This window comes from Meleagris gallopavo, chromosome Z (genome assembly GCF_905368555.1).
Source record: "Meleagris gallopavo chromosome Z, MGAL_WU_HG_1.1, whole genome shotgun sequence".
Classification (NCBI taxonomy): Eukaryota; Metazoa; Chordata; class Aves; order Galliformes; family Phasianidae; genus Meleagris; species Meleagris gallopavo.
The window spans coordinates 72942081-72957396 of NC_139435.1; the positions used below are offsets into that span (position 1 = coordinate 72942081).

At 39.7% G+C, this 15316-nt stretch overlaps 2 protein-coding genes across 2 annotated transcripts in view; one reads left to right on the plus strand and one right to left on the minus strand.

Moving 5' to 3' along the window:
* Window positions 1-12529, minus strand: part of AP3S1 (adaptor related protein complex 3 subunit sigma 1) — a 31865-nt gene extending 19336 nt beyond the window's left edge. Inside the window, exons 1-3 of the mRNA XM_085212952.1 lie at window positions 12363-12529; window positions 9996-10087; window positions 7896-8007 (exon numbers count right to left, since the gene is read on the minus strand). Of these exons, the coding sequence (XP_085069078.1) occupies window positions 7896-8007; window positions 9996-10087; window positions 12363-12431 (273 nt within the window). The 5' untranslated portion in view covers window positions 12432-12529. The remainder of the gene's footprint in view (window positions 1-7895; window positions 8008-9995; window positions 10088-12362) is intronic.
* ATG12 (autophagy related 12) lies at window positions 12506-15316 on the plus strand. The gene is made up of 4 exons (XM_085212953.1): window positions 12506-12794; window positions 12946-13082; window positions 13760-13822; window positions 14170-15316. Exons 1-4 carry the CDS (start codon window positions 12614-12616, stop codon window positions 14227-14229), a joined length of 441 nt encoding a protein of 146 aa, XP_085069079.1. The 5' UTR covers window positions 12506-12613; the 3' UTR covers window positions 14230-15316.

Here is a 15316-nt window from a genome sequence, read left to right on the forward strand (position 1 = left end):
CTACACAGAGGCACACATCTAATGCAAGGTGTCAGCATTACAAAAGTTTGTCAAGCATTATGACTTCTAGGAACAGTTCAGGGAAAATACAGCAGCTTTAGTGTTGTTCAGACTTGCTGAATTCAGGAGGGAACAAGGTAAGAGGTGGATGTTGTGATATCATACCTGAAGATCCTTCCAGGATCACCATCACTTGAACTCAGAAAGGTTCAGCAGTTATACCCAGGCAAATAACTCATTTCTGAATTGAGAATGTACGTGTGCAGGGCAGGAAAATCCAAGCAGCTGCTCAAGTACAAACACTGAAATCTTTGCCACGTACTAACCATATGATACTCTGCTCTGATATCTCCTTCACAGAATCCTTAGTAGGCATGCTAGGTAAGACACTAAGATCGTTCCAGCCTCCAACCTGGCCACACAATGAAAAATTGACTACACTTGCACTCCCATAACTCCTGAAGGTCATTCACTATGTGGCTGCAGTGTGTACTAACAGAGACAGAGCCAGGGCTTACAGAGATATAAGCACAGTTTCCTCTAGGCTATATATATCCATCCTATCCTCTAGGATAACTCTTGTTCATTTAAACGAGATGTGGCAAGAACTCCACTTGAAGCACATGCCTGAGCTTGAGAGTTTAGGGTCTTCAAAATGGGAAAGACCACCTCTGAGAATTTACAAATCAATCATCAATGACTAGAAAATAAACTCCCAATTCCACGAAATTGTAAATGTAGTTTTATATATTTCATTATATATATATATATTTTTTTTTTTTGTCACACTATGCCTTTAACATTATTTAAGTCGTCACTGCATGTGATTTTTTTTGCAATTCTAAGCTCAGACCCAAAAAGAATACAGAAGACATTAAACTCCTGGTTTTGATTCTCTGTCTTGTCAACATGATTTATTAATCTCATCGTGGAGAGGAACCATATTTCTAATTATTTAGCCCTAGAGAAATCAGAATTTCTGCTGACACATTCTGCTGCCAAAAGGTGGATAAAAGGTCTGCATTTACAGATTCAAATTTATGTCTACAGGCTCAGAGAAACGTGCTTTTTGACATCGGTCATTTCCTGCTGTCTGCCTTACAAAACAATAAAAGTTACTTTTCATTTCCAATCCTTTAGTTTCATATCTTGCTTACACTTAAAAAGAGTAGCACACACTGCCATCGCTAATTACTACCATCATTAAAGACAAAATCTAAGTGGCGTTTCATACATTTTAAACAAAAGTTATTATTTAGTACCAAATAATCAGTGAATAACTTAAACTAGGAACACAGTATTTTCACAGGCAGACTGGAGACAGTAAGGATAATTGACAACAGTTAACTAATGGAGTGAATAGGTTTATGTTAAATTTTACAGAAGGTAAACAAAGCAGATTTTTTTTCTTCAAGTAGGTGTTAATTGGTTGTGATGATAACTCTTATATGAGTTATAAAGAAGGGAGGCAAGCAAATAAATATATATATATATATTAATCAGAACAAACTATACAGCTCACAACTAAGTGCAGCAAAACAAACGACCAAAGATGTTCTCTTACTTTCCCTGCACATTAGGAGAATGTGGATACAAGGACAGTGCTTGATACCAGCTGCAGGAAAAAGACTGAAAACAGAGTATAAACATAATCTTTACCAGAAGGATTTAATTTTAAGAGCCAGAAGTTTTAGACTGTTTTTGAAAAGAGTATTCCCCACAAACTTCACAAAGTTTCAGTATGAATTTACATATTCTGACTTTGACATTCATCTACTGCCTTGAAAAGCAATATTACACATGAAAAAACTCTCTAAGGGCCCCACAGATATGTGTACTTAACAGCAATATGTATGCCCACATGTCAGCAATACTGAGGTTTTATTTTGCTTACTTGGGCTTCCACCATGAGAAACACTTGATCCATAGTTAAAATGATGGATTTTACACATTCACCCACTGCACAGTGACAATGCAGTGAAGGAACTCACAAATCTCTGCCTGCAATGCATTAACACACTAGATAATTTTTGATAAAAGGAAAATCAGCTTCTACTGAGTATGACCCACAGATTGTTTCCACCAGCTAAGGACTTGTTAAAGAAATTCTGGAAAGTTCATTCAGCATAATGCCAGCACTGATAAGATATGAATCTACTACGAATTATTGGTATTTAATAGCTTTGATCTACAAGGGAAATTAGATTTACACTAACATCTCTCAATCCTTTTTCAGACACCTTTAAATAACTGATGTAGATAAAATAAGAGCCATTTCACTTTCATTACAATTTTAGTTGAGAATTAAATGAATACAATACCAAGCATTGCCAGAAATTAAGTAGGTCAGCAAATATCTCATATACTGCAGGCTTGTAGATCAAAATAACCAGAAGAGAAAACACACCAATTGTTCCAGGGAAAGAAAAAAAACAGTTCAAATGCACTTCATGACATTATTGGAAAATAAATGGAAAAGAAACAGAAATGAATGTCAAATGCAGAGCAGATCATTGAGTGTGTACCAGTAGATTCACAATGACTGTCTAGCTCCCACTTGAGTTTCATTTTTGAAATAATACATAGAATTTTTATATGGAGAACCACAGAATCAATGAGGTCCCTGTGCTTATTAATATATCAAATCAAAGATCACTTTTACTACATCAATCAGGCAAATAAGAAAGGGGAATAACATAAAGGTTATTACTTGGAGTATAAGTAAGCTGGCAGAAAAAGTATAATATCCAATTACATACATTTGATGCCAGATAAGATAAAATATCAACAAAAAGCAATATGTGCAAAAATGCAGAAAAATCAATAAGCATAACCCATATCAAGAAGATCCCACTTATTTCTAAATACTTACTATAACATATAGTTAATTCTATTTCCTCATAGGGTGTATTACTCTGCTCAAATCTCCCTGAAACTCCAACTGGCTTAGAATATAATAGTCCTACAATAAAGCCAGCCCTCTGTACATCCTTTTCTTCTTCAAGGATGACCTGCAGTAAGTCACCATTCACGAATCACTTCAAGCACCTGAGGACACTCTATTTTCCCAAACATACATTCATGTCCTATTTTTCCTTTAATAAATGTAAATTACAGCTATCCATAGCTGCTACAGAGAATGCTGGTTAGTGAAACAAAAGCTAGTTTTCAAGAATATGTACCTAATAATACTGTACTATCAGTATGTTATTTTTGTAAAACCTTCAAGCTTTTTTCATTCTTAGCTCCTACTCTCTCCTTTCTACCCAACCCTCAACCAGATTAAGAGTGTTAACTGAGTACTAGTTGCATTTTTTGTTTGGCTGGTTGATGTTACGCTTTTTGGTTTTTCTTGGGTTTTGTTACCATAATAAGTTTCTCATTTACACGTCTCTCCCTTTACTAACATAAAAGCATCTCCCATCAGGAGACTATGACCACACAGATTTAGCTATTTACTGAGACTGGGTGCCTTGGGAATGTAGCAACAGGGTACAATCAGCAGAAGTGTCATTTGAGAATATCGAAGGGACCAAGAGTACAGGTAGTGCTCTCCTCTATCTTCCCAGCTGGAAACCGAGACCAAAGTAGGAGGAAAATGGATCATACGAATGACTGATGCACAGATGGTGTCATGCTCAAGGTTCTGTGCTATCATCTTCGATGCTTCTCCATAAGATCAGGCATGCTGATGTGGAATGGGATGCAAGTGACTAGGAGAGACAAAAATGTTTTGGGCAGCAATCTGTCTAGACTGATTAATAGAGCTTTAACTATATTTGATGGGGGAAAGGAATGTACTTATGAGTGACAGAGAGGAGCAAGGGAACACTGTCACAGGAAAACCTCAGTTTTGTCCCAGAGAAATTTGAGAAAGTTGAAAATAATGCAGCTAAATTTGAGAGAGTAGAAAATAATGCAGCTAATAGTCCAGATGAAGTGCTTCTACAGCAATGTGCACGTCAAGGGAAAAAAGCAGGAGACAGAAACCAAGACCCAATTAGAAAACAACAACCTAGCTGCTATCACAGAAAAAAATGGCAGGACAAATCACAGAACTGGAACACCACAATCAGGGGCTATGTGCTTTTGAGAACAGACAGGCAGGAAGGGTTGGGGAGTTGCCCTCTATTAAGGGATAAACAGACTGCAAAAAGTTACCTCTAAGAAACAACCACGATCAGGTTGAGAGCTTGTGGGTTAAAATTAGAGATAAGATTGACACAGGATGTCTGGTGGTCAGGATCTGCCTGATCAAGAGGAGCCAATGAATGAGGCCTTCTCACTTCAGCTACATGACTTACTGAGCTCAAAGGCTCTCACCTTGATGAGGGATTTCAACCACTCAGATGTCTGCTCAGAAAGCAACATAAAACTTTAAACATTCCAAGTGACTCCTGGAGTCCTTTGAGGATAACTTCCTGACATGGGTATTACACCAAAAGGAGGTGAAGCACTTGGTGCTCACTGATGCAGAGATGCATCATTAAACAGGTAAGCAGTCGGGGCTGCAGCAACCATATCCTAGTCGAGTTCACAATCTTGAGAAATACAGTCTGGGAAAAAAGCAGTTAGTACCCTGAACTTCAGGCTCTTTATAGAAATTGGATGGGAACTGCTGGGAAGCGGGGTTTAGAGACAAAGTAGCAGATCAGAGCTGGTAAAACTCTGAGAACACTTTTCTGAGATCACAAGAGCACTTTACTCTCAGCATAAGAAATCAAGCAGAGGAGGAAACTGGAATGGTTCAACAGGGTCCTGCTGGTCAAACTGAGGGAAAAGAAGGGATCATACAGGCAATGAAAGCAGAGATGTGTGGCCTGGGAAGAGCACAGGGATTCTGTCTGGAAGCATAGAGACAGGCTCAGGAAAACCAAGGCACAGATGGAACTGGCCTTAGCAAAGGATGTAAAAAATACTAAGATGGGATTCTAGATACACTGGCTGAAATAGAAAGGCCAGGGAGAATGTACCCCCTTATAAATGAGAAGCTAGAACTGGCTTCAACAGACATGGAGAAGACCGAGGTTCTCAGCAAGTTTTCTGCCTTAGTCTTCACTGGCATTCAGGCTTCCCGTGTCTCTAATGTCCCTCAACCCTTACACAGGGGCTGGGGGAGCAAAAACCTTCCAAATGTAAGCAAAGAGCAAGTTTCAGGGCACCTTGTGATATGCATTACAGGATTCTGAAGGCACTGGCAGATATTGCTGCCAAGCTGCTATCATATTTGAAAGGTAATGGTGAGCAGGCAAAGTCTGCCAACCAGTGCTATTTAACACCTTTATCAATGACATAGACAGTGGGATCGAGTGCACCTTTCTTAAGTTTGCTGATGTCATCAAGCTGAGTGGTGTAGTTCATACAATAGAACAAGGGGATGCCATCCAAAGTTTGAAAACTGGGCCCACATGAACCTAAAATGAGATTTAAGAACACCAAGTGCAAAGTGCTGCAGTTGGGTCAGGGCAATATGTGTACAGACCGGGAGAAGAATTCATTGAAAGCAGCCCTGCAAAGGACTTGAGGGCTCTGCTGGATGAAAAGCTGAATATGAGCCAGCTGCGTGTGCTTGTGCTTGGATCTGGGCTGCATCAAAACAGGGGTGGTCAGCAGGGTAAGAGTGGTGATTGTTCTCTTCTGCTCTGCCCTTGGGAGGCCCCTTCAGGAGTAATGCATCCCGGCCTGGGGCTCCAAGAAAAAGAAAGACACTCAGCTGGAGCAGGTCCAGAGAAGGGCCACAAGTATGATTACAGAATTGGAGCACGTCTAAAGAAAGGCCAGTGTACCCGAGGTTGTTTAAACTGGCTAATCTGTACTGTTCTCTAAACTGCAGTAAACAAAGACACACGAAAATGCTTCAGCACTTCTGAACACAGAAACAGTGCTAATTTATTTGAGTAGATGCAGGCGTACGTGTATATACTGCTGCCAGTCTGCACCACACATAAATTTTTTGAAGGTGCTTTTCCAGAGAAAGATCCATTTAACTCTGATTGCTATTGATATGAGGATTAAACAGATTGTGAGCCAGAATGGAAATTAAAAATGTTAAATTAATCTGTGTATACTTTCTACTACAATCAGATGGCTGAATTATAATGATCTAGAGAAACAGGAACACTGAACAGATGCAGATACTGTGGTGAGACTGTATTTAAAAAGAAAATCATAGTGTTAAAAAAAAATAATCAAGTATTGCTATAAACAGAAATACTATTTATATTATTTTTGCTTTATTCAAGTAGTTACACTGGCATGTAATTTAGCACTGGATCTTAATGGAAAAAATGTGAAATGTATAGATCAAGTTATGGAAATCCATCCAAGAACTTGGGGCATAAGAAGTAACACAGTTTAAAGTTTGTGCACTACTTAATTCAGAGAGTTTGAGGGCACTATATATATACGTAGTACAAAGCTGCAGAAACTTGCTTCAGCACCTTAAAGTAAAATTAGGTTACAGTATTAAACTGGAAATTATTGAAAGCTACTGATCTGTCACTTTTATTATACCATAACAAATGAAATGCTAGTTGAATCTGCATAATGGCCATGCAAAACAGCACATCAGACTGACTGACTTAGTCTTTCCTGTCCTTATTGTCTGATTCAACAAAAGATACTCATAAATAAGCTCTTTATCAGAAAAAATGTTCCAAAGTCACATAAAATATTAACATGCTTCTTTCCTCAGTTCATAAATATTTTAGAAGTCACACTAAGAAACCAGCAAACAAGCAGCTGTAAGTGCATAAGGCCACTTTGGACACTCAGTAACTCACATAATTCAGAATGTTTCTGTGAGTAAAGATGATATAAGAATCTAGAAAAACAGTTTCTTTTCTTGCTCTCCACAAGCCCTCTTGGAAAGGTTACATAGATTTACAGTCCAGAAGAGCACTTCACACCAAAGAGGTGTTCTGAACACTTGTAGATGACTACAAGAAAATATTCAGCTCCCAGAAAGGTTTGCAGAGAACCACAGGACCTCTAAGGCTCACAGTAAAATAAATGATGCATACACGCCCACATCTCAGGTTATCACAGATTTTAATCAACTAATAAAACAATTTTCTTGACATGTGAGCTTTTAAAGCTTATAATATCCTATACACATGTATATGGTGCAGCTGTAAATACAAGTATACGTAGTTCAAGTACATGAATAAATTTATCAGTACCAAATAAAGTTTTAAAAGATTACATTAAAGCAAATCACATACCCAACACTCAATTTTATGTGATGACATATGCTACTTCAGGGTGAGAAACAATTTTGTGGTTCACCCCACAGATAACAGTAACAATTATTAGTGAAATTACTTATTAACAAATTCTAAGTTGAAAAATCACTGATGTAGTGATAGAATGCATGTCTGGAACAGCATTTACAATAATTTTTAAGGCATATCTGAATGTAAACTCCTAAACCACCGTGGTTCTCTTGAAAAGCTGCACCCTAACTGCTTCTGGCTGCTTTAAATTTGTTACGTATCTGTAGTGAATACACTACACATGCACATAAATGTATCAACAGCATTATGTATCAAAGTTCTCATCCTCTAAAATTGTCTTGGCAAATGTTTGATCATCTTGATTTGCAGACAAAACAAGGCTTTGCAAAGCTGCAGCAAAAAAGTAACTTTGCTCAGTAGCTTCCAAATGAACAATTCCCTTACTGTATCATGAATCTGCGAAATCACTTATTTAAAGAAAGTCCAGAAAATCACAGATGTTCAAAAATAATACTCTGCACTAAGTATATTCATAGTATGAAAGTCTCCTTCATTACAAATATTATACAGAAAGACAGGGCTAAACGCTGAAGTTTCAAAGTACTTAGAAATCCAATTATTAAAAAAAAAAAAAGAAAAAGAAAAAGTAAACAAACTTACTTGTATCAGGTCTAAAATGCCAAGCTCACTTTCTGAAGAATCCACACAAAACACAAAATACAAGGTGGCATAGTGTCGGTAAATTAGTTTGTTATCAGATCCACCTATTAATCTGAATGGGAAAGAAAACACAAAACTTAGTTAACCTCTAAGGACATGTTGAGCAAAATCTCAGTTATTTCTTTACAAGGTGGTTACTAATAACTGGCTACAGCTTTTCAAAAATCAAACACCCATTCTATAATATAATTACAATGGAAGAAAACAAAGCAACAAGACAACCCAAGTTACATTTTCCACATAAACATCATTATTGTTATCCATGTGGATATTAATTATGTTGATACACACACCATCATATTATAATCAACTCAAACTGATTGTGCAGGTTCATCCAAAAACGAACTTCCATTACACACTAGCAGGCACTGTACAGACATAAATGTGCTTTATAGCTTAAGAGAACACATGCTGAAGAATTATTCCCTGCCTTTCTCAAGAAAGCAGGAGGATTAGAAGAAATCTATAATGCAGACAGGCATTTGGGCTACAGAAAAACTCTTAAACACGGTCTATGGACCACATAATCATCAATGTAATATATGATGTCTGATATCACGAAAAATAAGACAGAACTACAGTCAATAGTTTGTGAAGCAATGTTAAAGTCCACAAAAACATTATTCCTTCTGCAGCTCACTAATCATCAAGTTACTGAACACGAAGAAAAAATGTCTAAACAGTTATTTCCTTCCACTTTTCAGCTACAGTTTTCCTGAAGAAGATACATACATCATTAACAGATATTCTTCAGTTCATCAACATTCACTCTGAGCAACAGAAAGTAAGCTAAAATAAAATTGAAGTACTTTATGAGATGGCCACGCATCTCATAATACTCCCCTGATTTTATACCAGGTCAAAACTACCTAAGCTCTTTTAATTTCAGCAAGCAAAATGAGGCCTTTGGCCAAAATGCAAACTACAAAGTGATCCCCTGTCATTAAAATAAAAAATAATCCTCAACACAATCTTCTTTGCGTTGCCAGCTTTTTAAAAAGGCTCCAAGCAGCTTCTTCATCTTACAGCTTTCAAGTCAGCACATTTCTAGCTTAGAATCATCTCCAAGAATCTAACAAATGCATGAAAAGTTGAGCAGATGAAAGAAAAGCACTGCATTAAAATCATCAGGGATCATCCAGGCTAGGACGAAGAAATCACAGCTGGCACAGTACAACTAAGTATTTAAGTGTGACTCTGCATAAAGTAGCATTAACATACTAGCTTTTAGCAACTAGAAATTTTCCATCATTAGAACACTTAGACTAAGACAGTCTCTATGTTTATATTGGAAATCATGAGCTTTTTTTGTAAACTATGATCCCTTTTCCTAGCAGGTGGCAATTTAACTATTCAGGCTTGATGACTAGTATTTCAAAACAACACTTTTCCACGTAAGAATTCTTCCTGCTCAGTAAAAGTAAGACCAAAAAAAAAAACAAAAACCACAACAACATGATCCAAGAAAGAATATTCTGTACATGTCTTCTAAAGACAGCAGATACAAGCATGGCTTTCCTCAAACCCTTCTCCACATACAGTAATAAAAATTCCTGATTAAAGCTTCAGTAACACATTTCAAAAACATTTTCTTCCTAGTTTATACAGCAAGCCTGAGCCCTAACAGTCATGCTGGGGAATCCTACAACTAAAGACTGTGCACTCAGATTCTAGGAGCACAAGCCTAAGCACCAGCTTTGAAATATGTTCACTTTCTCAGTAGATTTGGCCAATGTCAGTGCATCCTCAAACAAAATCAGAAATCCTTGTAAGACTAGATACAGCACTGTGTCTGTTCCACTAGAAAAAAATATGCTTTATTTCCTAAGCAATTTTGATACATATATATACATATACAAATAAATATATATGTATATTCCAACTAGTAAAAAATACACCTGCTATCAACCTAATACTATTACTAGTGTGCCAAATATCTCAAGCCACATGGCCTTTACATTACAACTGTAAGAACAAGTATGCTACTATCAACAGAAATATTTGCAAATGTAGAACATTTATTTTAAACCTGATACTTACAAGCCTCCTTCTAGAAAATTACAGACATTTTCATCACGTTTGGATACTAAGTGGAAGGTTTCTCTGATAATTTGTTGCTGTGTATCTTCACTCTGTAAAAGAAAATGCATTTTGCTATCAAGCAAAGTGGATTAACCAACAATCGCAGAACCCACAGCACATAAACAGAACATAAAGCATAGGACTATCCTGTACCTATCCACTCCTGATGCCTTAAATGTGCCAAGTAACAAGCTGTACACTATTTTTATGTCATTTCAATATCTACAGTAAATAAAAAAGGACATTTATACAAGTTGCAGAAGAATATATTACCATGAAAGAAATTATTGTGAAAAAATCTGCCTGTTTTTAAGAAAATTCTCCAGATACCAACATTTCAAATTAGTTTATTCAATAAAAAGGATGTACTCTAAAGTATTCAAGAGTTTTCCTATCTCCACTGTAAGATGAACACATACAGACATCTTCTGAAAAACCTTCACACTTTATTTGGCAAAAAGTACCAGGAGTGAAGCTAAAAAAAAAAAAACAATCCCACTTAACATAAATCTTTCAGAAATACACTATGAATGGGTTTGTGAACAACATCTTAGGCTGCCATCTCTCTTTTTTTTTTTTTACTGATCATCACTTCTAAGTTTGAGTTCACTGGACCCTTCTTGAATCCCCACTGCAACTGTCCATCATTCCTCCACATTAGTTTTTGCAGCACATCTGTATGAGCAGATTCATTTCCCAGAAGTATGCCTGCTATCTTCCACTGTAGTAATCTCAGTTTCCTTCTTTATGCTTTTTATGTTACCTCTATGGGAAGAGAGGATGGGTCTTCTTTCCTTAAGAAAGAAAGACAGCCATTGAAATTAACTTCTGTTTCCTGCTCTTATTCTCAAAGTTGTTCAGAAACTTACTTTGAACTTTGAAATGGCCACAAGTATACATTATGAAATGTAAAAATAATTACATGCAAAGGGATAATCAAGACAAGGTTGCAAACAACAGGCAACTAATTCTGGAGACGTATAACGACATCATTTCTTATGTTTCTGATTTCTGATTTACATTTTCAAAATTACAAAGTCATCAGTTTATATAGTTGTATTATACTACTTTATGTATTGAGAATTTGTTTTTAATTCCAATTATGAAAGAAGCTGAGGGAAAGTGGAATTCGCACAAGAAATCTGTTATTCTCTTGTCATGTACTCCTTTCCTCCTGCTCCTCCTTCTCCAACTAGGAATCTGCAAATGCAGAGCAGTATTAAAAGACACAAAAAGATATCTACTTTTCAATGGAAAACAAGAAATGGAATTGACTTGCTTCTCACGAGTGATGGAGTTGTATACCTTGCCAGGGTATTTCGTTAATACTTTTTAACTATTACATCTACACTGAAGGTTACCCAGAAATACACAGATATGCACACAAGGTTAATGCTTATGAACATCTGAACTTCAAAATTAGGAATGGTAAATCAGAGATGGCAGCTTTGTAACCCAGGGTATTTGAGAAAGATGAAAATGGTTTACAGACATACAACAGAATTTCTGACTACTGACTCTCTGAGGAGAGGGGATTAAATTCAGTCACCCACTGAATTTGCTAATTTGTAATGAGCTGTATCAGTTACAAGCCTTGAATTACAAGCGTAGCAGTTCAAACTGAAGAGCCGCAGCCATCATTTTAACCCTGAGGCATGCAAAGCAAGAACCATTCCTTCCAGTAAGAGTAAATAAGGGTTTTGTAGTGGCCAAAATTGCAACTAACTGGCCACAGATAAAAATAGGGGTGTTGCTGAAAAGGAACTATTTGTGGACACAACTCTGGGGAGCACCCGTTGTTTTCTTGGATTTTAATCCAAGGTCAATCCAAGCACAGCTTAGCCTGTTCACTAAGAACAGCTGTACATGATTAAAGCACCATTTTAAAAGCTCCCGTCCCTGAACTCGGCCAAGCATTGCTATGCATATTCCTCAGCTTCCCTGTGCCTGCAGTTCCCTCTCTCACAGACACAGTCCTTACGTTGCGTTCTCAGAGCTGCCTCACCGCCACTTCTCCCACGTAAAAGCCAGGGTTGTGGATCCCTACAGATGTGGGAGCGCAGTTTGCCTCCGAGCGAGGCGTTCTCCCACCCTCAGGACCACCACAGGGCTGCTTGCAGAGCGAAGGACGACCAAAACGGGACAGAACGGCCTAAAAGGCACCGTTCCTCAAGGAACCCCCGCAGCGGGCAGCGGCCCTCAAGCGATCAGCGCGGCTGTGCGCTCGCAGCCCGCGAACCGGGAACGGGCCCTCCCCGCACAGCGAACATCCCCGGACGCGACTCCTGCCCCCTCCCCCTGCTCCCGGTGCCGCCCCGCCCATACATAGCGCTGGTAGAACTTGGAGAGCCGCGGCTTGCCGTGGTTGTTGAAGATGAGGATGGCTTTGATCATGGTGGGGCCGGCGGCGCTCCGGCGAGCCCCAGCCCTGAGCGACCGAACGGCTCCGGCGGCACGTGACGTGCCACGCCCCCGTCACGTGACTGGGAAGGCGGCGTCCCGCGAGGGACAAACGTCTCGTGGCGGCGGCGCCGCTCTGCGCTTCACGTCGCTTCCGCCTATGGGAGGGAGGCGGCATGGCGGAAGCGGAGGAGCGGGCGCCGATCTCGCCGCAGAGTGAGGGCCGAAGCGGGGCCGGGGAAGAGGCCCCAGAAAGAACCCCGGAGAGCGGAGCGGCGTTGGGCGTCGGAGAGCCGGCCGCCTCCCCTGCCGGCTCGCCGGGCAGCGAGGACCCCGCCGGTGACGCCAAGAAAAAAAGTAATGGGGCGGCGGGCCGGGTGTGGAGGGCGGGCGCGGGGCGGGACAGCGCGGTGACGGGCGAGAGCGAGAGCCAATCAGCGGCGAGAGCGGGAGGCTGCGGCCCCTGACGGCTCGGGGCAGCCGCCATTAACGGCCGTTCCGTTCCCAGTTGACGTCCTGCTGAAGGCCGTGGGTGACACCCCCATTATGAAGACCAAAAAGTGGGCCGTGGAGCGCACCCGGACTATCCAGGGCCTGTGTGACTTCATCAAGAAATTCCTGAAGCTGATGGCATCTGAGCAGCTGGTACGGAGCCTTGGGCTGAGCCTGTAGCACCAGGCCCAGTGTGAGGCGGCAGGAATGTCCCTCACAGTGCCCCCCGCAGCGTGTTCCTGGGCATGAGCAGCGCCCAGGAGCCTGCTTGGATGGACCAGGTGCCAGTTTGTGTGTCTGCACCGTCTCCGCTTCTAGATTTGTGCTGTCAGATCACAGCTGTGTGTGTTCCAGGAAAAGGTTTATGTGCACAAGTGTAGCTTAGAAGCGTGGTATACAGGAAGAGCACTTGGGAAAAACTGAAGTCTTTGGGATTGACTGTGAATATTGATGGCTGTTCCCTTCAGAGTTTCTTTTGCAAGCAGTTTAATGCTACTGATTACTTTTTCCAAATGGCTTGTGCAGGGATGTCCACAGCTGGGCAGCACTGCACTGCTGTACAGTGCCGTTCTTTCCTCCCTTTGGAACACAAGTGTCCCAAGAAAGGTTGCAACAGACTCAGGAACAGGATTGTGCTGACTTCGCAATAGCAGTGTACTTCCAATATCTCTATGCTTTTCCATTTAAGTTTTTATTTGAAATAGAAAATTAAAGTTATGCTTGTTACACAACTCAGGAGTGATAGAAGGGGGAACTGTTCTAATCAAAAAGGGGAGATTTAGATTAGAAATTAGGAGGAACATTTCTTCAATTGTTTTCTTTTCTTGCAGTTCATATATGTAAACCAATCCTTCGCTCCATCTCCAGACCAGGAAGTTGGGACCCTCTATGAGGTGATGTTTGTTTTAAGATATCTTTTCCAAACATGCTGAACAGACTTATTAATATACTTCTGCCACTTGAAATATGTTATTGCTCCTAGCGATGCTGGTAATATCTCGAATTTAGTGCAACAGAGTTGACATTCTTATATCTGTATTAGATTTAAAGAGACATTACTTCATACAATCCTTGGAAAAGCAGTCCTTCCCATGCAGTACATCATGCCTCCAGTTATGATGAAGAGCTTTGTTAGGAATGGCTCTACTCCACTACACACTTACCTAGATGGTTTCTTCTTGCTTTGTGCATAAGCTGGTCCATGAATAATCTTATGGCTTTTGCTCTCATTTTCTTGCAGTGTTTTGGAAGTGATGGCAAGCTTGTACTACATTATTGCAAAACCCAGGCATGGGGATGAATCACAAGCAATAGAGTTGCTAAGGTGTGATCTTCAAAACTGATGGACTGACTTTCTGGAACCCAACACACAGAAGAAAGAATTTGAGGATTTCTGCTTGACTGTACACTTAGAAAAAGTGATACATTTGAATAGCATGAAGGAAGAGCTACTGAAGCTGTCCAATTGCATAGCTTTTCACTAATGTTCATTTTGGGTCCAGGAAAAAAAAAAAAAAAACAAAAAAACACTGCATGTGCTATCTGTAGAATAGAGCCAGCTCTTCTGCTGTTGAGCTCCCAGTTTCTGCAAATGAAGGGAAGCTTCTTCATTACTGTCTTGGGGACTGGGCAGTATATGTCTGTATATGCTGTATGGAACAAAAGACTTTCTGTTTATTAAAAGCAATGTGAGTGCCACACCTCCTGGGATTCAGTTTGCTTTGGACATGTACATCTATTATATGTATTCTGTACTTTTTGAAGCCTTCATCTTGAGCATGTGTTATCACAAATTTAATTTCAAGAAGATGTTTTGATTTTTTTTTTTTCTGAAAATTGATATGCAGATATTCAACCTGTGCTGCCTGCACACTGGCAGTGTGTGTACCTTATTTAAGTGACACTGCATATTGAAATGCCACAGAAATACTTCCTCCTGTGAAGCCATGTATTACTAAGTAGAAGGCTGAACAGTTGAGTGATTGCTGGTCTCTTGCCACTGTTTAACCACTAGCAAAAGTGGTTTGCATGATATGAGGTGTTTAATCTACTGTCTGTGCCCCTTTTGGCATTCTTGTTTTTCTGCTACACTGGTAGCATGCTCAGTCAGCAAAACATAATTCGGTTTCTATTCTAGTACTATGTATTGTAATGAGGAATTTTTAATCCTTGTGTGGACTTGGTACTTTGACTAGAGTGCTAAGCTTTTATTTATTGGAGGGTAAGGGGTGGTGTGGTGGTTTGTGTGGGCTTTACTATTTTTGTTGATTGTTTTTGACAGTGGAGATGAGGGGATTATTTTGTTTCTGCTTGTTTATTTTGATAGTGATAGTGTAGTACTGTCACTTATGCTTGTTTAAACTGTATTAAAGTAAATGTTAATTGTC

Coding starts and splice junctions, on each gene's coding strand:
- ATG12 (XM_085212953.1), top strand. CDS start 12,614: ATGGCGGAAGCGGAGGAGCGGGCGCCGATCTCGCCGCAGAGTGAGGGC. Junction 12,795..12,945: donor CGGTGACGCCAAGAAAAAAA/GTAATGGGGCGG, acceptor TTCCGTTCCCAG/TTGACGTCCTGCTGAAGGCC. Junction 13,823..14,169: donor AAGTTGGGACCCTCTATGAG/GTGATGTTTGTT, acceptor ATTTTCTTGCAG/TGTTTTGGAAGTGATGGCAA.